This window comes from Carassius auratus, chromosome 27 (genome assembly GCF_003368295.1).
Source record: "Carassius auratus strain Wakin chromosome 27, ASM336829v1, whole genome shotgun sequence".
Classification (NCBI taxonomy): domain Eukaryota; kingdom Metazoa; phylum Chordata; class Actinopteri; order Cypriniformes; family Cyprinidae; genus Carassius; species Carassius auratus.
In genome coordinates, this window is record NC_039269.1 from 1738674 (window position 1) to 1761412 (window position 22739).

General features: G+C 36.1%; 2 protein-coding genes across 3 annotated transcripts in view; both read right to left on the minus strand.

Annotated features, from left to right (window-relative positions):
- Positions 1 to 6103: 6103 nt before the first annotated feature.
- Positions 6104 to 10383, minus strand: LOC113045035 (complement C1q-like protein 3). The gene is made up of 2 exons (XM_026205150.1): positions 9081 to 10383; positions 6104 to 7383 (listed from the first exon to the last, which is right to left on the minus strand). Exons 1-2 carry the CDS (start codon positions 9663 to 9665, stop codon positions 7204 to 7206), a joined length of 765 nt encoding a protein of 254 aa, XP_026060935.1. The 5' UTR covers positions 9666 to 10383; the 3' UTR covers positions 6104 to 7203.
- Positions 10384 to 13145: 2762 nt separating this feature from the next.
- LOC113045036 (ras suppressor protein 1-like) overlaps positions 13146 to 22739 on the minus strand; it is a 25242-nt gene continuing 15648 nt past the window's right edge. For both annotated transcript variants that reach the window (XM_026205151.1, XM_026205152.1), the window contains exon 9: positions 13146 to 14203. In XM_026205151.1, coding sequence (XP_026060936.1) covers positions 14101 to 14203 — 103 coding nt within the window. In that variant the 3' untranslated portion in view covers positions 13146 to 14100. The remainder of the gene's footprint in view (positions 14204 to 22739) is intronic.

Consider the following 22739-nt stretch of genomic DNA (forward strand, 5'->3'; position numbering starts at 1 on the left):
TCAAAGTCCGGGAGGATTTTAGGCTGTCAGAGATGGTTCCGTGTTGGGTGTTAATTATCCTCCTTGGAGCTTAGGGACAACAGTGTCAGCAGCCCAAACTGTTTTCCAAACAGAGCTTTAAGATCTCCGAGTCCATCTAGCTCAGACAGGGTCATCTGCCATCACAGCCACTGGATTGTTTGGTATTCATACACACCACCAGAGACACTCGCTAGTCTGGAAATCAAACCCAGCAGATAAAGGATAGAGTTTAATGTGGAATTCTCCCCACTGCTCACGTCATTGCTTGAAGACCCAAAATTGGTCAGAACTGGAATTTTGTAGCTTTTAGTCCCTGTCTATAAAGTTTGAGGCCATCCGTGTTCTCAATTTGTACATTGTTTTGGATAAAAGTGTCTGCTAAATAAATAAACTGAAATCTGTTTGCTAGTATACCCCTAGAAATTGACAAAATAAAGATCGATACTTTCATATGAAGTTATTAGAGGTTTTTTTTTTTTACCCATAATTATTAAATTATTATTATTTTTTTATTATTAATTATTTAGTTAATTACAATTACATATTTGAATATTTAATTGTTCATGCTCATTTACCCTACATTTCAATAACTCGTTGATTCTGTAACATTTAAATAATTAAATTTAGTCTTTAATGTTTTTTATATGTAATATTTTAATGTGCAATGGTTTTTTGTTTATATGGAGTAATGCTTATCAAAATATATCTACACATCAATATTTTATAAAGAAAAATAAATCTTATCATGGTATTCACAAATATATATATATATATATATATATATATATATATATATATATATATATATATATATATATATATATATATATATATATATATATATATATATATATATATATATTTAGCAACAGCTGTTTTTAACATTGATACTAATGAGAAATATTTCTTGAGCAACAAATCAGCATATCAAAATGATTTCTGAAGGGTCATGTGACTCTAGACTGGAGAAATGATGGCAAAAATACAGCTATGCATGACAGGAATAAATTACATTTGACAATATATTCAAATAGAAAACAGTTATTTTAAATTGTAAAAATATTTTGCAATATTATAGTTTAATATATATATATATATAAAGTACAGTCTTGGTGAGCATAAGAGTATCTCTGTGTTCAGCTATACTAATGCAGATGTGTTTATGTTGGTGACAGCAGTCATCTGCTGCACGAGGGATCATAGCGTTACTTTTCCTTTTCACTCTCAGTTTTTTCTCTCTTTGACCTTGATAAGCTCAAATGTTTGGGAGCTGCTTGTAGATATTCATACACAAGAATTGATCCAGTAAGAACAATACGCTTCCTTAACTCCTTTTCTCTCTTTCTGCTTTCTCACTCACTAGCTCATTAGCTTCTTCACTACTTTTATGTGAACTATCCCTTTAAAAGCTCTATTTTTACAGCGGAATGATGCTACATTATCCGTATGATACTCAAAGGACGGGACATAAGGAAGAATCTGAAGATGGATTTAGAGCTCGGTGAACCAAAACTGAAACACTGGCTTGAATCTGGTTTGTGATGAGTAGCACAACATGCCAGTATTATGAATGTCCTGTAACGGCTCTCAGAAATGAACAATACAGATTGATTTTTCCTCTCTTCCTCCAGTCCACAGGCCTACAATCGTCCAATTCCTTTTACTAGCTCTGCTAGATAAATGATACACAATGTATTACACAATTGTATCAGCATTTCTATCAATTTGTATTGAATTTTGTCTTAGAGACCCTCTTTCTCTCCCAGTAATGACACCGATGGGTCCCGTACAACACTGTGTGTGTTTAGATGGTAAGTCATATTTCAATTGAAGCTTCCTAATATTTTCAAAATATAAAGTGTTGTGCTTTAAAACTGCATTTAAGATTCAGTCTGACAGAAATTGTTTCTGATCAAAAGATGTAATCTCTTTATGATCAGGTATGGTTTTACAGTACAGACGCCTAGAAAGAGAAAAATACGAGAGCAAGGCAGTAGGATGAGAGTTTTCTGGGCCAACACACCAGGGTGACTAGGACAAAGCGGAGCAGGGTATTTAAACTCACAAAGCATTCGAGGGAAACTCAGGACAGCTCAAAGATTCCTTAAGATCCAGTCAAACAATTTCAGCTTGGGTCCCATGAGTGTGTGGAACAAACCTCCAGTCAAATCTGCTGTTTTTGTGTCTTGATGCTTCTTGCAGATGAAGATCTGATGGCGGCAGCTCACCGTAACCAGTGCAGGGCATCAAATGATGAGCGACCGAGTCATAAGTGAGAGGATGACCTTTCATAGTGGTGCAATTTTATTAAATGTTTGCATAATAAGCTCATAAACTGTGCACGGTTGTTTTTGTACAGATGCGCCCCATAAATTCATATCAAGGGCTCATATTTACACTGGTCCGCCTGTAAGAGGATTTGTGTCAATATAAGTGCTAGAAAAGAAACTCCTATCCAGGCAGCAGTCTATGAAGATTTACATTTGCAGTAAAAAAAATATATTTTTTTAATATTTTAGATATGTTGAAATAAATATATTTTATTGTATATTTTATATAATTCGCTATAAAAGTAGTTGGTAAAATGTTAAAATAAACAATGAAAATGTTAATAATTTTAAACAAAATATATAAATATTGTGTAAATATTTAGTAAATATTTAATATGTGATTATTTTTAATTAAAAATAAGTTTTTTTAATAGTCATAATGTTGGGAATGTTAAACTATGTAATTACAAATATATAAACCTAAAAGAAAAATATTTGTTACAATTTTATTTTTAATAGTATTATTTTTATATTTTGTAATAAATAAACAAACAATATTAGTAATTTTAAAAAATATTAATATAAAAATATATACAAAACTAAATAATGTATTTTAATATAAAATAAAAATATTTTATAGCTTTATAAAAAAAACATTATATATAAATATAGATTTATATATTTATTTATAATATATCATTAATTTTATATATTTATATAATTTTATATTATATTTATTATTTAGAAATGTACTTATTTAATTATACATAAAATAAATATAAATGTTTATTATTTTGTATTTCAAATGTTATTTTATTAATATATATAAATTATTATTATCATACTGTGATTAGTCATTCTGCAGTCATTGCTGTAGTCACTATTGACCACTCCCCCCACTATTAGACCTCTTTAGTCTGTGAAATAGTAAACTATGGTAATTAATAAAAAGCTGTGGTCAGCTGATATCTTTTCCAGCAGAGACAAATTCCCCATAAATGTTCTGATATGTTATGCATGTCTAATTAGATGAGTGAGATGTGTTTGGAAATCTCTTCACGTCGTGTGGTCCTGAGGACAGTATCCTGGGTGAAAGGTGACTGATGTTGAGCGATGTGTCCGTCAGGGTTACCCTGTGAAAGGACAGAACAGTTGGCTTCTTGGACAGGGTTTCTGGTGATGAATGACATCTGTTCAGGGGCAAAAAAAAAAAGATTTTGTTTAGTCACATTAAGAGGAAAGAATGGTGTGGCTCTTGGCCTTGGTCTGCAGTGGGATGAGGAACTGACCCTGGACAAATCCTCTGAGCCCTGGATTGGGATTCAGAACATGTTACTCTGTGACCTCTAAAGCAGAGCGTGCACAAAAGCTGCTGGTAGCAGATTAGTTATTTCTAAACGTCTTTATTTATCAGATCTGTAAATAATTGTGGATGATTTGTGAAATGAGGTTATAATAAATCCCTCTCTCTCTTTATAAACAACATCATAAACCGTAACACACACACATATATATATATATATATATATATATATATATATATATATATATATATATATATATATATATATATATATATATATATATATATATATATATTCACACTTAAACAAATAATGTGATTGTGACAATTAAATTTTTTTTGCTAGATTTTATTATTATTATTATCGATTGTGATCATTCGATTTTTCTTCATTCGATTTCTTGTTGCTGAAATTCTGTAATTTTTTTTACAATGTAACAGTAAAATTACTGTAATGCTATTTTTCAAATTAAGATTTTTAAGATTTTTTTTTTCATATTAAAGCATATTTGGAGAAAAACTGAATTTCTTGGGATACAATTAAGCATATTTTAAGGGTCATCAATGTTTTTTGTTGTTCTCATTACAGACATTTTGGTGGAAAATTGAAGTGATTATGTCAAAAGAAAAATGTAAAAAAAAAAAAATCATATTTGGGGAAAAATAAAAAGGCTTATTTGTCAATGCAGGGAAAATTTGACAAAAACATGTCAATGCATGGAACAAAATTTAATGGATTTAAATTATAATTAGTTTTTTAAAATGGAAAGCGAAATAAAGAGGCAGAAAGAGTGTGAGCTCATTATAAAAGGCTGTCTTTATGTCAGGGATCTTTATGGCTGGTGAATGTTTTACACAGAAGTTTGACTCCTGTGTGACCCCTGGCTGATTGGCCTGGCCAAACACATTTCCTATGAAAAAAAAACTTAATGCATGAAGGGAAATGCATGCAATTGTTTTATGTAAGCTTTGAGAGAGTGGTACGTATACTCAACCAATCATCCATTTCTATTACTGAGATGCATCCAGTATCTCTTTGACATTATTAAATGACTGCATTCATCTGGAGTGATTCATTTTCGTTCACTCACACCTGCAGAGGCCAGACCTCCATCTGGAGTGTGTGAGTGAGTCCTCCATCTGACCTTCACCATCCACCATCAAAAGTTTAATCTAAGAAGGATCATATAAAGCCCAAACAGACTAACAGTTTGATAGAAGGTAAAAACATTTACTAGCATACAGGAACCGTTTTATAAGCCCTGTTCCAGCAGAGACTTTCACCCAAAACTCAAATGCTCACTCAGACTATGAAACTTCCATACATTGTATGACATATGAAACGCCATAGAATAACCATTTTTGGTTCTCCAAAGAACCTTTCAATTAACAGTTCTTAAAAGAACCATTTTCTTTGAGTTAAGAACTTTCTAATAATCTTAAGAACTTGTTTTCCAAAATAAAGAACCTTTTATGGAATGAAAAGATTTAATGGATGTTAAAAGCTCTTCGTGGAACCATAAAAAAACAATCAAGAACCTTTATTTTTAAGAGTGTAGCACTGAAATTGTCAATGCAATTAAACTTGAGTCTAGTTTTTTTGCAAATAATTCATGCCACACAATCTCCGCCAATCAATTCCCACCACATAAAATCCCTGGATAAATATCCTGATCCACGCAGAAGAACATCGCAGTGCAGAAGTAAAATGGGTTGCATATCCATAAACACACCACAAGCTGAGGGCCAAAAAAAGAACCAGAAGGAAGACCTATTACACACTCTCAGTAAAAAAGGTATAATATGGTGCTATCCCAAGATATAAAGGCTAAAAAGTACATCTTTGTACCTTATTTACCCCTAACGTGCCATATTAGTATCTTAAAGGTACAAATTAGTACTTTAAAAGAACATACTGGTACCTTTAGAAAGACAGTTTGGTAGTGATGGAAGAAACAAAGCTTTTCCAAACTTTGAATCAATTGAACCAACTGGTTCGCAAAACGAATCAATTTTTTTAACACGCTCAAAATGCCAAATGCTGATCGTCAGAACAGTGTAAATGCAACAAAAACTCCTTTTGCAGAACAATTGGACATGCTTTATTGAAATCATTAAATATGGAGTGTCTGCATTATACGTAATTTATTCATTTGTTTTGTTTGTTTCATGTAGAGCTTGTCTAATCGGGCCTCATTTTTTTGTCAGATAGATACTAATTCATGGGTTCACAGAGATCACCCCTAGTGGCGAACCACTAAAAATAGTTATGACATAACTAAATGTGACATAAAAAAAATCACATAACTTTGGCAGTTCAAATTCACGCTTTGAATAGCTGATTCAAAAGAGTTTCGAAGCTTCATGAAGTGTGTTTCAAAAGCAGTTTGGAATACAGTTGGTACAGTACCTTGTTTTCTGAGATGCATGTAAAATAACATATTTCTCTTAATGAATATGCATATAGAAGCTGATTCATTAATGGATAAAACAAGGAAAATGCACATATCTGATCAAATTTCCATTTAATGGAAAATATGTTTGAGGGGTTACAGCAGCAGGACAGGAAAAGAAAAATAATCCTTGGATAATAATTCATCACACACATTCCCTGCCATCCCAACATGGAGATGAGAGTGACACAGATACATAACGCTCACCTGATGCACATTCATGAAAAAAAATAAAGAAACCCATTTCCATATTTACACTAAAAATAACAGGCAATATTATTAATCACATTCTGGAAATCTCTGAAGATAGATACACATTTACATATTAACACCCATACTCTGCATAGTGCTCTAAATATCACAAGAAACATATTCCTTCTTGGTCTAGTACGTCTGTGTGCAATAAAAGATGCCGGCTAACATTACACATTAAAAAAAAAAGGGCTTTTGACACCCTGACCCTGGAGACTAAAAGTAAAATGCTGAAAGCTTTAGCAATTCTGGAATATTATTTCACTGCAAGCCATTACCACCAAGGTATATTGTTTTGTTTTGTGTCCCTAATTCATAATTAGCACTCACGAACAGTCAGGGAATGCTGTCGATTTAGCAGATAAATAGTATTCAAGAGGAACACAAGAGGATCATTTTGGTCAGGTTACACTGGACATGGATGATGAGGAAATTTGGGCTAATGCTTCATGATATGCAACTCATTCTGACTAGTGAGGTATGACGAGATGGTTTTTGAATAACAAATATCCTACTTTACGTTATTGCACATATAGCTGATTACAGTATGTCAGGTTACTGTACATGTTAGAAAACATCTCACAGGCTTCTTTGATGGCCACAGACATAGAAAGACACACAGTAAACTCCTCGGTAGCTTCGTTTCCTCTGTGATGAAGTGCTTCTTTCTCCGGGCCTTTTTTTGGGGGGTTCTTCCTTGATTTTTGGATTGCAGGGCAAAGAGTTCTGCCTTCAAGCCCACATCTAGAGACTAATGATGAGGGGTGTTTGAGCAGGTCTTGTGTGCTTGCCCTGGGCCCAAAGGAAAATTATGCAAAAAAAAAAAGAAAAAAAGAAAGAAAGCAAGGAAGAGGAATAGCAGAGGAGGACGAGATCGAGACCATCTGGAGTAGGTACGTATGTCCTAATCGACGTATATAATAAAACCAGAGAAGGTGCTGTACTTGTTGTTGTTGCCCCCGTGGGCTTTACCCCCGTCTAGTTTGATGTAGACTTCGTCTCCGGGCTCCAGATGAAGAACTGCGCTGTTGCTGGCGTAGTCGTAGTTTTGATCTGCGTCCTGGGCGATGGCGCTGGCACGGACCTGCGGGAGGAGAGGAACATTTAATGCAATGTCAGATAGAGAAATTGCATTTGACAAACAGGCTTTCTGTGCGTATATGAGGTCTCAAGGTCTTTATAGACCCTTATGAGACTCGGCAAGAAAGAATTGAATTTAGTCTGAGTGTTTATTTAAGAAAGATATAATCATTTGTTGACATATTATGGTAACAGGTGTATATATAAGTTAATATTTAATGCGTAACACATATATGTAAATATATCATATTATCATATTGGCCACACCCACAAACCTTTTTTATAAATGAGGAATGTAGATTTGTTTCTTTAATATACACAAATACGTGAAACAGTGGCACATATGGTGATGTTATTGCAACTTTTGTGTTTTATTACGATGTATGAATTAATGTAAAAGCACAATTTATTTGTGTGTGTGTGTGTGTGTGTATACATATATATATGTACACACACACACAAACATACCGGTATATATATATATATATATATATATATATATATATATATATATATATATATATATATATATATATATATATATATATATATATATATATGTGTGTGTGTGTGTGTGTGTGTGTGTGTGTGTGTCTAAGTGTGTGTGTCTAAGTGTGTATGTGTGTGTGTGTAGTGATGTACGCCAACATTACAGCAACTTATATATATATATATATATATATATATATATATATATATATATATATATATATATATATATATATATATATATATATATATATACATACACACGTTTATATTTAGGGATATATATATTATTGTGACCAAACAGTCTAACTAGCAGCTTTGGCAAGGTTTAACTTTTAATGAGTCTTAAAATGTATTTAATTTCTTTATTTAATATAATGAATTTGATGTTTTTAACACGTCATGCTGGATGCTAGTGTTGCATGAAGCACGTACTATTGCTTTGACTCACGCAAGCTGTTGCATCTATTAACACAGTTATTTAAACTTTCTATTTCAGTGTCATTAATTTTCACCTTTTGAAACTGTGTCCAACCCTAAATGTATTTTTAAGCACTGAAAACCTAATCCAAATTCCTACTTGAACTAAAATTGAATACAATTTTATGGAAAATAAAAAGAATGTCAAATAATCAGATTTAAATAAAAATGCAGTTTATATATATATATATATATATATATATATATATATATATATATATATATATATATATTAGATTATGAGAAAAATACAATTTAGTGTAATTGAAATATTTTAATATGAATTTAAAATAATAATAATGCTATTGAAAATGTATTCATATTTTTTTATTATTATGATATCCTGCCAAGAATAATTCATAAATATAACAAATAATAGTCCTAAATAACCTTGTCATGATTTCTTTCCCATGGTTTGATGGTCTGATCATTTTATCCCATAGAATATATGTCAACAACCCCTTGGAAAAGAGTTTTATCTATATAGGTCAAAATTACCTAAATATAATCATGTGAATCCATACGTTTTCAAATACATGTAGCCTATTTCACACCCATAAGAGCTGGAATGACTGTAAGAATCCTTCATTTGGAACTGAACAGAATATTTCTCACGTGTAATTTTTGAGATACTGAGAGAAGAAAGAAAACAAGGTCACTAGTTAAAAATCTTTAAATGTTTTATGTCGTATGCAGAATATTTATTGTGAGGTTGTGTTTGCGCGCGCTCACCTGGTTGTTCTTGCACAGATCAGCCCACATGCTGGTTCCGTCTCCTCCTCGCATGAGAACATGGTACGTAAAGTAGTATATTCCCGGTATGGAGCAGGTAAATTTGCCCGTGGTCGGGTCGTAATGATTCCCGAGATTCGTGACCACATCATCAAACTTCAGCAGCTCGTAGCCCTCGTGCTGCTTTTTGAGCCCTGCGTAAAAGGCGATTTTGGGCACGGTGCTGTAGGTGGCCGCGCTGATGGCGCCGGTTGCCATGTTTGGTCCCGGCTGCCCGGGTAATCCAGGTCGTCCCGGTTCCCCCTTCTCTCCGGGAGGTCCAGGGGGTCCGGGTTCACCGGGAGGGCCCTTCGGCCCCACTTTACCCGGGCGTCCCGGTTCACCTTTCGGACCTTGTATTAAAGTTGGCAAAGACTGCATAAGGTTGCTGTCCCGGGCAGGGTCTGCTGGGACCGTGCTGGTCGGGGATTTGGTACCGTAAGGATCGCAAACCATCTTGCAGGTGCCGAGCATCTCGTAGTGTGCCGCGGATGTCCCGGCAGAGCTCACCAAAACCGGGATCAGGATCACCAGCACCAGGACCATGACCACACCGAGCACCCCAGCCACGATCAGCCGCTTCCTGACGACGAGTCGCGTCAGCACCGGCCGATCCTCCTGTCTGCTTTTGGGCGAAATTTTGAAGGTTGGTGAGGTACCTCTTCAGATGAAAAAAAAAAAAAAAAAAAAAAAAAAGACCGATTGGTTTTGTTAACGAACTTCTGGCTTGTACCACAGAAGCTTCTCCTTTCCCCCCCTCTTGATTCTTTTCTAACTTAACTTCTTTTCTGCTGATGTTGGCTCACTCACAGCCCCGCTTCAGCATCAGCATCTCTCCGGAAGCGCAGCGTCTCTCCACATGTGGACGCGCAAAGAAAAAAAAAACTCCACTGATAGACGAGAAAAGCTGCCTAAGAGACTCGACCACAGCCTGAAATCATTCCGTCGCTTTTAAAGTCTTTCCACTGTGCACAAAAAGACGGGATGAGCTGGATAAAGTTGGATGTCATGAAGATCTGAGTCGCTCTGTGGGAGTGTGCGCTCAGCGCAGGGCATGAGAGAAAAAGAGGGAGGGAGAGATCCAGCGCTCTCAGAACACACCAAAACGCTAAATCACACATCAGACATCCACACAGGACAGACACAGATCGAAAAAAAAGAAAAACGCCGTTTAAGCGCACATCTAGACTGTTCAACACTCTTTATAAAATATAACGGACTTGTTGTCACACTCTGTGGGGAACCTGGTGTTCATTAACATTGATTTGCGATTAATACCTTTTTTTTACATAATGAAACAGGCCTACTTTGTGAAGTGAAAAATCCTTAAAATCTATTTAAAACTACTACTATTTCTGAAAATACTACTTAGGCTAATTAACAATATTTAATCAGCAAAACACATTTGTATATTTAAATACATACTATATTTTAATCATAATAAGGAAATTAAACAATAAAATGTAACAACAATATCAAATAACGTTTTGGGTTAACAGAAATTGTAATCAATGAAGAGTATAAATCAAATCTAACTTGTACTGAATCTAATTTGGAAGTATATGTATTTTATTGTATACAATAATAAATTGTAAATTATATTAGGCCTATTATTATATTTATATAGGCTAAATTAAATTATTACAAACTACTTTTCAGCTATTAAACAATATTTAATTGTTGGATGCTTATATTTATATAAATACAGTTTTAGGTAATATAATTTTAATATTTACACATATCATTTACTTATGTACATATATGTAAGGTCCCGTAATGCCACGTGACATCAGGATGTGACGTGTAATGTACGAGTCGAAAACGCCAGGCACCTTAACTTTCACTTAAACTGGCAAACGATCTCAGCTTTAGCGCGGATAGTGAGCGGCTCACTGATCTGTGCTTCATTACAGTTTGCACGTATTTTTTTTTTGCGAACGATGATCTGCTTTTAAAGTATTTGGACTTTTGAATATTTTTCTATCATTTAAATGCGTTTTGTTTTTTTAACTTTCAGATGTGGAACCCAAACTTTTTGATACGTACAGTCCCCTTTTTAGACAGGTTGATGTTCTAGGTCACTGCACAGTGAAAAATTAAGCTATTGGAAATGTTTATTCACGTATCCCTGAGAAAGAGCTTTGAAGGTAATGGCGCAACCACTAAACGACACGTATGCCAATAGTATAGACCTGCCAGTGATGCACTGCCACTACAGGACGCAAGAACAAATCATTCATTTACTCCAATCTGGGCATCGACCACCTTGCAAGTTGCATGACTGTGTGCACAACCTGAACAGTTGTGGTGCACCTCTCAAGATTTCAACAGATTAGTTACTAAGTAACCTCCCTTTCACGTGATTATTGTTTAGATGAACTGGTTGCACCGTTGGCACCCAATCTACTGTATTGTTCCAAGTTTGGACTCAGCGAGGTCTTGAACACATCCAATTATCTTCGGACAACACAATGGGCCACTGTCCACCTGAGCACTTGATGAAAGTCTAGGTTCAACAGTGCCTTCGACGACGCCATTTCATTGGTCGGCATGGGACCTGCTCTCCAGAGGAGTTTCCCTCGCCCCATAAATCAAGCGGCAAAAATCAATGACCTCGGTTAGCGAGGGCCGTAATGCCCTTCAGCGTATGAGCTGCATAGAGTACGCCACAAGAAATCGTTTTAAACAGGGTGATAAAACAAACAAAAAAAGTAATCAAGCCAAGCAAAATCGCTACAAGTCTAACTCCAGGAAACGGAAAAAGACATTTAAGGATTCCTCTGAAAGGCCAGTGAGTAATTGGCGGCGCATGGTGATCCATCGCCATCCGGACTCATTTTTAAACTTCAACGTCCCACTTTCTATCGACGCTGGCAGAAGGATGGGACAACCGCTTCTCCAGCTGAAGACGTTGGGCCGTAATGAATGTCCAACAGCTTGTGGATAACTTTTCCAAACCGCACTTCTCATTGTTTGGAATCTTTAAAGAAAACTTTAGGAAATGGATGAAGAATTAAAGGGGTCGCAAAACAGTCGAAGAGTGGAAGAGGTTCGGTATGCGGTTTGGACTTTGAAATGGACAGATGTTCCTGCTGAGAGCAAGAGGTAAGTGTATTGGGGCGAACGTGCGCTGGACAGATGTGCCTGCTGAGAGTGTGAACGAGAAGAGGCGTCTGGATGGGGTAATAATAATGTTAGCAGAATATTTGCAAAGAGAGACAGGAAATCCCATGCGGTTATTATAGACCTTCTACAAACACAAGCACACACCCCATCATCATCTGACTCACAGCATTGAAAGGTCTGCTCATTTACCCCGATCTACTGTTGTGGAGGTGGTCCGGACCATGATAGGGCCTCCGATGGGAAGATCGTTTTTAGATGTGATGATCCTCTGTAGCTGTTACAGATCGCACCCTGCAAATCAAGCATTCGCTTCAGAACTTTCTTGCAAGGAGCTTCAAACTTTAACTCCTCTTCCAAGCACTTAATAAGACTTCAGATTGTTGGAAATTTCCAAAAATAGAAAATAGACACTTCTAATTTTTAGTCTCCAGTGTCACAGTAAGAACTTTAACACTGTTAGAAAAAGAAAAAAAAAACTTCAAATGCATAATGTTCTTTGAAAAGGGTCCTGGAAAAAAATTGTTTACACAAAAGTATTGCACAGAAAAACGTTCAACTTTGATAAAAAAAAAAAAAAAGTTTCTTGTGCAGTGAATTAGCATAATAGAATGATTTCTAAAGGATCATGTGACACTGTAGACTGGAGTTATGATGCTGAAAATACAGCTTTGCTCACAGGAATAAATTACAATTTACAATATACCATTATTTTGAATTGTATTATTATTTAAAAAATATTACTGTTTTTACTGTAATTTAAATCAAATAAATGCAGCCTTGGTGAGCATAAGAGATTTCTTTCAAACAATAATTACCAACCTAAACTTTTAAAATGAAGTATACATTTTAGAAGTTGCCTTGTCATTTTATTGACTACTAAAAGAAGAAAAAACTGAATCGTCCAATAAAATGCTGACTTTATTTCAATGTCAAAAATTAAGTACATAGCACAACTGCATTGTGTGCACATGATAAAACATTAAAATATTACACATTTAAATGTGATTGCAATGAAACAGCTTGTGACTTTTAAAAATAAGTAAAAACACATCCATAAAAAAATACAACTTAAATTTCAGTCAAGCTTTGAAGAATTAAAAGATGTTGGTGTAAGCAACCTAAAGCTGTAGTGAACACTATGACTGTAGAAATGACAATTACTATTGAATGATTAACCGGCTCAAGAAACTGGTTCTTTACAAATACTACTGTATATTGTTCTGTAAAAAGTTGCACCATCATGTTAACTAGAATACACAGTAAGAAACAATGACCAACTGCTTCAGAGAACACCATCTGTGGTTTGTTGCGATATCTTGTTGACCCTCTCAAATGGCCACCAGGGTGTTTCTGTCAGGTATCTGCTGTGTACCATCTGAAACCCCCGTTTGCAGCCATTCATATCTGTCATTAAGAGGCAGAGGAAGCAGTCAACAGTTTCCCCCCGGAGACCTGACACAATCCTGCTCAGAGTCCACTAAGACCCCAAAACTCCTGCTAAATCCCTGTACGGTTACAAAATGCTCGTCACCACTTCCCAAAATTCACTGCTCTCTTCGTCTGGATGGTCGAATAGGACAAAACTCCCACCACTTCTCTAAAGAGACACAACAAACACGTTCAGAAAAGCTGATTATCCCCCAATGCAGGTCTGACTTGACCTTTGAAGGCAAAAAAGTGGCATTGGACAAGAAGGACACTTGGAAAAAATAGAGTGGCGCCATTTGGAGATTACATGATGTACGTAATACTGAAGCAATATAAAACATATTTTCTAAATAAATATCAAATGCAAAGGCACATGCAGTTGAGGTTCATCTCGGATGCTCGGATCAGCTCTTCGTAGCCCTCTGTTTTACTTGTTCTTGGCCGCCAGTGGCTTGCGGCTGATCTTCTTGGATTTGTCGGCATTCTTTTTGGGCGGCTCTGGATTCGCCTGCAAGTGTCGCCCGTAAAGACTGCAAAACACAAACAGACATTGTGTGATCATACCTGGCCACTCTTGTTTCTGAAAAAGGCTTGAATACAGAGTAGCGAGGAAGAGACGTTATATTTTTAGTTTTAACCAGCTGAAATTGGATTAACTGAGTCCAACACACTGACGGGTCCCCCACTGGGACACTGAACTCTCTGTGCTGTCCGACACCCCTCGCCTACAGCTGTGTATGGCACAGAGAGACAATTATCCACAACCACCCTACACACAGAGCTGGGAGAGAGAGAGAGAGAGAGAGAGAGAGAGAGAGGGGAGACATGTAGGGAGAGCAATTTCCAGTCCAGTGGTCCATCTCTATTTCTGCAGCACTCAAAGGCTGGGTTCAGTGATACGAGGGAAAAGACAAAGAGAGAGAGAGAGTAAGGAAGAGACTTCAAGTGAACGAGAGTGACCATGGGTATTATGGATGCAGGATTCATTGGTTCTGTACCAAAACCTGGTGAGCTGCTTTGTCATACACTGTCTCACAGGACAGTGTACATCTTGGTAACATCCCTTGGAAGCTAATTTCTATGCATAGTGTACTTGTTACCATTAACTTGATTTGAAAAAGGGCAATAAAACAAATTTCCCTCTTCAAAAAAATAAAATAAAAATAATAATAAAATAAATCGGGCAACAATCTATGAAAAATGTGACCTGCTGGCTCCTTTAAATGAAAGGCAGGGCTTCCAGACTGGACATTACAACTAGCTTTTCTTCCTTCTTGTCTTCCCTGACCTTCTTCTGAGGAATGTGAAACAAGATATTTTGTCTTGGTGACAAAAAAAGTAAAAATTAAGAGATACTAAAGTCATAATTATAAAATAAAAAGTCTAAATTATGAGATAGAAAGACAATTATGAAATGTATAAATTATGAGATAGCAATTATGGCATAAAAAGTCTAAATTATGACGTCAAAATTATGAGATAAAAATTAGATAATAACAATAATATTAAAGGACGAAAAAAAGGTGGGGCTTCCAGTCCTTTATAGTGGGCCTGAACTGGAAATTGTGACTGACTTTTCTTCCCTATTGTCTTCCCTGAATTATATTTTTTTTTTTTTGTGGAACACAACATGAGATAGTTTGTCTCAAGTGTTTTTTGTCCATACATATATATAGTCTACAATTAAGATATGGAAGCCCATTTCTGCCACATTAGAAAAATCATAAATAATGGTAAATCATAATAATGACAAAGTGGAAGTTCTAAAATACTAAGTCAAAATTATGACATACTAAATCATAATGAGACAAAAAGTCAAATTTATGAGATAAACAATTATGACAGTTCAAAATGATGTCATAATTGTTTTTTTTTTACATTATATGTAATAACTAACTTTGTCGTAATTAGAATGATTAGTTAGAATAATTTTAATTACTTCATAATCATTCAATAATCATAATTTTGCAATTTTTACTTTATCTCATAATTATGCCTTGTATCTCTCTGCAAATGTTCTTCCATTAAATGGACTGAAGCTTTGGAACAACACTCGGGTAACAATTTTCATATTTTGGTGAAGTACTCCTTAAAAATGCTAAGTAGGCAGCTGAGCTCACTGGGTTTTGGTACACAGCTTTCATTTTTACTGCAGTCCCGACTGCTGTTTCCATTACATCATAAATACTGATCCCTGATTGGATGTTGACATGGCGGCGGATGATTGCAGAGTTAGCAGAGTCTACACCTAGCATGCCTGCCATATTCCCAAGTGTAATTAAAGAATATTATTTGAGGGAGAATTCTGATCGCAGTGCATGAAATGTCAAGCGGCAGCTCAGATTCATGACTAAAGTTCATATCAAATATTTACAAAGGACCACACACGGCCCAAGCCGAGGTTCCCAGCCCTGCTCACAGTGTTTGAGTCACTTTAATTGCATCGTAAGAGGAAGACACTTAATATTCTTTCTGTAAGCAGTTGCTTTATGCAAAGTGACCTACTGTATACTTTTTACTTAAAACACCTTTGACGTCAGACGGACTGATCTTTACAGAGTTTGAACCTACAAACCTTCAGCAACAAACTCAGATCTTCAACCAATTTGCCACAATCCAAGAACAGAGCGAAGCAGTTTTGCAAAATGAAAATATTTTCTCCGACTAAGTGTGTACCTAATCTGCTTTCGTCTTCTATAGTTTTGTGTCTTGTTTGGGCAGACAGGCTGAGTGCTTCTCTCATCAACGAGTCAGTCAGTCTCTCTTGTTCATTCTGTCTCTTCATATCTCTCTTAAGCACTAAGCTGCCTGTCCATCTGTGTGGTCCTGTCAGAGGTTCTTCCCTTGGGGGCTGGAGGTTCCCGTTTTTTCTTGCCTCCTCTGGAGCTGCCCAGCCAGGCGCAGAGGCAAGAGCCCAGCAGGGAGGCACTACTCAAGCCCCTGCGGACCCTCAGAGTACAGAAATATCAGAAACCTCAAACACAGCTTTTTAACTCACACATGCAAGAAAAAAAGAAGACGCTTCACATCCAAAAAAAAAAAAAAAAAAAAAAAAAAAAACTGCACTGCTCACCAAAATTAGCCCTGACTGTGAAGTGTGTGCATGTGCTGGTTTGTAAAGCATGTCTTATGTTTAATTCAGTGTTTGGAGATCGAGGTATATGGAATGTGAAAAAACTTTCACTTACTGGAAAGAAGAGAAAGAAAACACTACAAAAAAGAAAAAGACAACAATATTAAAGATCTAGACTGTTTGACAGGGACAAAACACATTAATTAACACACCAAATCAGAGCAAAAGTGCCAGATTAAACCAATATGGCTAATTTTCATCAGCTGTCCCATGATGCCACTATTGCTGATGGTGTGGAACATAATTAGTAATAAATTAAAATACAAATAAAGTTAAAAAATACAATAAAATAAATAAATAAAAGTAAAATGAATGAAGAAAATTATAAATAAAATAAGGCAAAATAAAAATAAATGAAATACAATAAAATAATATAAAAGCATGCTAAAATAAAAAATAAAAACAAATACATAATGTAAAATAATGTAAAAAATAGAAAAATATATATATTTTTCATTATAAATCACAAAATAAAACATTATCAAATAATGGACACAAAATAAAATTTTAATTCAATAATTCAAATAAATCTCCTTTAAAAATGATGAAGAGACTGGAATATTATGGCTTCCATAAACATTTACATAAATATACATTCAAAATATGTATTAAAAACTTCATGCATTTCATTTGATATATTTTTATTCTTTTTGACACTTGAATTGCTATGATGTAAAGACAGGAAATTGGGAGCAAAAGAATGGGAAACGCTGATTAAACTTGTGGTGACTTAACTCAGTGTGTGGCGGTACATTAAATATTAGGCCATGTTGCCACTATAAACATATTAAACTTTTCTTTTAATTAAGTATTTAATCAAGTATTCTAATTAAACATCTGCAACTGTCAGAACCAAACAAAAAGGTCATTTAAAGATCAGGTGACTTTTTTTATTTTCATGATATGATGATCACATATGCAGAAGGATGTGGAGAGCATGTTAGTGAGCTGTGTATGTATGTGCACAGACTGTGAGCTGTCTCCGAGCTGACTGAAGGAATCGGTGCTGACAGATGTGCATAGATGTTTGCGCTGGTGTCAGGGCTAAATTGGGCCGTTTTACAGGAGGCTGATATGCAGCGGGGTGTGAGGTGAATCTGATAGCCATTCTCTCTCTGTCAGTGTCCCGCAGCCTTGACGGACCCTCTGGCAGGAAGACAACACTGAGAGAAACTCCCAATGCATCTAACACAACGTCTAAAGATCAGAATCCTGTCCAACAACCAAACTTATCTCTGCTCAACTACTGTCTCGAATCCTTTTTAAATAACTTGACTCTTTACATAATCATATAACTGCATACCTTCAAACCTATAGTCTGGAAACGATGAGAAAATCTTGCCCTTGTCTGTGAAACCATGTTATCACAGCAGCATTGCAGTGCTGAGAGGCTACAGAGTAAACACAAAGATTTATTCCCCATTTATCTGCTTTCCTCATCATTTACAGCCAATTAAAAGTGGACCGGGACAGCAGAATCTACAGAAGCTGCTCCCGGACGCTGCCGGAGATGGTCTTTTTCCTGCGAGTGCTCCAGTTCCACATGGGATAATTAATCTCAGTTACAGTCAAGAGTGTCTAACACAGTCAGGGCGGCCGGTCATAAGTGTGTGTGTCAGAGATGGTGTGTTTCCGTAAAGTGGCTATCAAAGCATGTTCAGGTGTGTCAGAGGTGAGAGGGAATGAATTAATGATAAATGTGTGGGTGACTTGTGGATCATTGATCGGTCATTGAGGTTGGAGGTAATTTGTAAATGGTGTTTCAGCTGCTCTTGCATTTCAGGAGATCTGATATTGTATAGAATGAGATCAGGTAAGCGAGCCTCAGACTCATGGATAACAAACGCAATCTAAATAGAATTTATGACAGTTAAACTGAAAGGTTCTACTGACACACTACAGCAAAACAGAAATAACGGACTTAAAACCATTTTTTGTTGGTGAAAATACTAGTGGCCTAAGACTTTTGCATAGTACTGTATATATTAAATTAGATAATTATGTATTAAACACTGACAAAATATATTTAACTGATATATTTAACGCACGCGCGTGTGTGTGTGTGTGTGTGTGTTTGTAATTACAGTAAAACCAAGCGCAACCTCCCGCTCTCTCTAGTGAAGCCAATAAGGAAGTGACTAAAACTGTAATTCATCGACTGGCCACTTGAGGCTGGCTGCAAAAGAGAGTCAATCCCATAGACTCCCCATGTTAAAATGCCCAACTTTACAGCAGAAAAAAAAACATTTTCAGCCTGGTGCAAAAAATTATTTTGGTCTATATAGCTAATTTTGCCCTTCATGACAACTGTGAGGGGGGTGAATTTTTTTATAACTCATCCGTTTAAATTATATTAAGCCTTAAAAGTTCTGCATAATTAAGGGCGTGGCCACTTGAGTGACAGGTGGATTGCCACTGCTGTCACAGCTGCCGCGCTAGGGGGGCGTGGCTTCAGCAACCATCTCCCGCCCTTTTGCCCATTTTCGATTGTCCGGGAGAGTCGCGCGGTGACGCGCTGCCAAGATGGCGACGGCTCGCTCTGCACACTTTAGGCTTCAAAAACTCTCTTCAGGAGTCTACAGGTGTGTTTTTATACAGTCTTTGAGTAAAACGCAATAAATATGCCTGTGAATGAAATAAGATGCTTTTATCACAAAAACAACACGTGTCTCAATCTGAAATGAACCGATGTACTGAAATTAATTTAGCATAAACATTTCAAACAAACAGATTCAGTAAAATCAAATCAAACTTTCCCAGTTAAATGAACAAACCGATTTACTCAAATGAATCAGACCTTCAGATTCTTTTCCTCAATGTTAGTTAATTACTTTCCAATACTGATATACTCTGTAACTGAAAAGCAGGGTTAAGGGAGATTTTATTAACAGAAAAGTTCAGAAAAAGGACTTTTAAAGCATTTAGGGAGAGAGTCACAGAGAAAAAGGATGAGGAAGCACATCACCGGCACACGGCAGATCATTTTTTGTACCCTTAACCATTGTTAACACAAAGAACACCAACGCTAAACTTCTTAGAGCACAAACAAAATCACTACACTCATCTCAGTATAAAACACTATCCGTGCTGACAGGTCCAACAGAAATCCATGCACCAGCTAAATGAGAGTAAATGACAATAATGAAGACGGATGGTGAACGGCTCATAACTGATCTCTCCCCTGACGCCCCCATTATCAGCAAGATCTGCAGGACCGAACGGCCCCATTACTGCATAAATAGCCAATCACAGCAGGCTTAACCACCACTTTTGTACCCTGTTTGTACATGTACAGGACATTCATGCTACATTGGATCATCTACAAGATAAATGTTTAATGAATTATTCAATGCTTAACTGAGAGGTTACCCAGCACTGTCTGAGCCGGGGTGAACAGTAAGCTGAAGGCTGTGCTGAGTTTGGGCTGTTAACGTGACATTTTATTGATAAACTCTAGCAGGGGTTCTTGTCTGTGAACCCAAACTAATGAGGAGGGATGGAATTGCGCTCAACCTTTAAAACCTCCAGAACCTAGAGATGAAGAACACAAATACAGACTAGAATGCACAACACGCATAAATAGACTGACCAAAACTCTTAGTTAGTCAAGCCACTGTTGGTTTCTTGTAGTCTTCCCAGACTGACTGAATCAAACAAGCTTCACAGCTGTTTAAACCATGGATATGTATGTAGATGCCACATTTGACCACTCCAGACACATCAACATTGTCTTTTGTTTTTTTATGTATGTACTCAGTATTACAGACTTTTAAACTATGGTAATGCACATAACAGAATTTGCTCTAGTGTTCACAGATCAACTTTGAGCTTTCCAATATGGAGGATGGCTTATGTAAAGCGGCCCATAGAAACAGCCCATAATGAGGCATCTATGTATATACATCTATTTTACACTTGCCAAGTCTGGAAAACAGATCCAGCAATTGCTATTAAAAACTACATCTCTTTAACCTGTGGCAACAGTGTAAAAGTAACCCAATCCTGCAGTAAAATGGTTTACTTTGCAACACTGATCTATTAAATTAAATGAATGCATTTAGCACACGCTTTTATCCCTAGCGACTTACAGTTCATTCAGTCTAACATTTTTTACCTAACATGTGTTCCCTGGGAATCGAACCCACAACCTTGCGCTGCTAACGCAATGCTCTGTCAAGAATGTGTAATTTATATACGTTTAAACAATTTATTCATGACTAACATATGTTATAGGACACTTGGAAGTTGGAACAAAGAAATAAAATAAGTCCCCTGTAACATCGTAACATTCTAAATAGGCCTACACATAGGCTCATTAAGCCTATAAATACTCCAACGCACCAATAAAAACAAGTAAATTAAGATAAATTTGAAATTAAGATGGGTATTTGGCAATAACAAAATTAAGATAAAAGCTCCGCCGGAATTGCTTTGCCACTAGCAGCTGAAATGTAATAAAAGAATAATGCCAAGATGCATTTATGCATTAAAGACAACTAATATTTAGTTATAATTTGAAAAACCTTTACTCCCCAAGGTTAGGCTACATGTTTTTGTGGAGGAAAATGATTGAATCCACTGTAGATGGTTTCAGCGTGTTCCTGCGCTCACTGATGGTGCATCCAGCAATAAAACCCACTGGCTCATTATTCTCATTAAAAACATGGTCAAAACGTTTCCACATCTCAGGCTTTGCTTTAGTTACTGGTGCAACCAAAACTTATTCGCCAGAGGCAAGCTTCCGTTTCACCTACTCAGCATCTATTTTTGCATTTTTCTCGCGCTAATCGAAACACATTACATGACCGCTCATTTTCCTCACAGACCGGAGCGCAAGCCCCAGCCCGTGTAAGTATAAATTAAGCCCAAACCCGACCGAACCCGTCGGGTTCAGGCAAAGATCTTCAGCTCTACTCTACCACTTGAGCCACAGGAACACTATATGATGCAAACCGTTTAAAATACTAGAAGTGAATTTATGCGACACTAAATTATGATGTAAAAAAATAGGTCCTCATTTTGGGATTGGCAATGGTAATCGAAAAGTAAAAACAGGAGAAATGAGCACACACAATTAAATATCAAATATCTCTCTCCAGCATCTAGTAGCTAGTTTTGCTCTAGCTACAGTTAAGCAAGTGTTGCTGGAATTCACAGTTAAACTCATGTTCAGAGATACCACCAAACAAGAACACTCCAGGTCTCACTTGTCTGAAAATTAGACACTTTTGTCTAGACAATATATAAACCAGTTATGGTTCCAAACTGGCAGTTTCCCCCTTTAAACTAGATGACTGTAAGAGGCATTATGGGAAACATGGTGTCAGTTCTATTGCAGACTGAGAAAGCAGCAATGCATGAATATAATTAGAGAGAATATGGAAAGGAAACAGTTTGTCTGTGGAAATATGCAGGATTTAACTCTCATAAACTCTCACTGCTTTAGTGTTCAGAACATATACCGCACACACACTACCACACCACTTCCGCTGGAGTAACTTAGAGCTAAAGAAATGGTTCACGCATAAAATTAAAATCCCTGTTAACTCACCATCATGTCATTCTAAACTCATAGAACTTAGAGTGCTGATAATTTACTCAAAGTATAAACGGAGATCATGAGAGGATAGTGCCAGGTATATCCACAATACAAATATAATATTATAATTTACATTTGCATAAACAATTAAGCGAATATATTTAAATTTTGTTAAAACAGGTTAATTACGCTGTAAGGCTGCACGATTATGACAAAAATAATAATTGTTGATTATTCCCTTGAAATTTTAATTGTGGTTATTAATTATCAATGATGATCACAATTTACATTGAATGATGTTCATACCATTGTTTGATGCAACTGCATGCCGTATTTTTTTAATGAAAATAAACAAGCTGAAAAACTTCAGTGCTTTTTTATGGTATTAAGCATA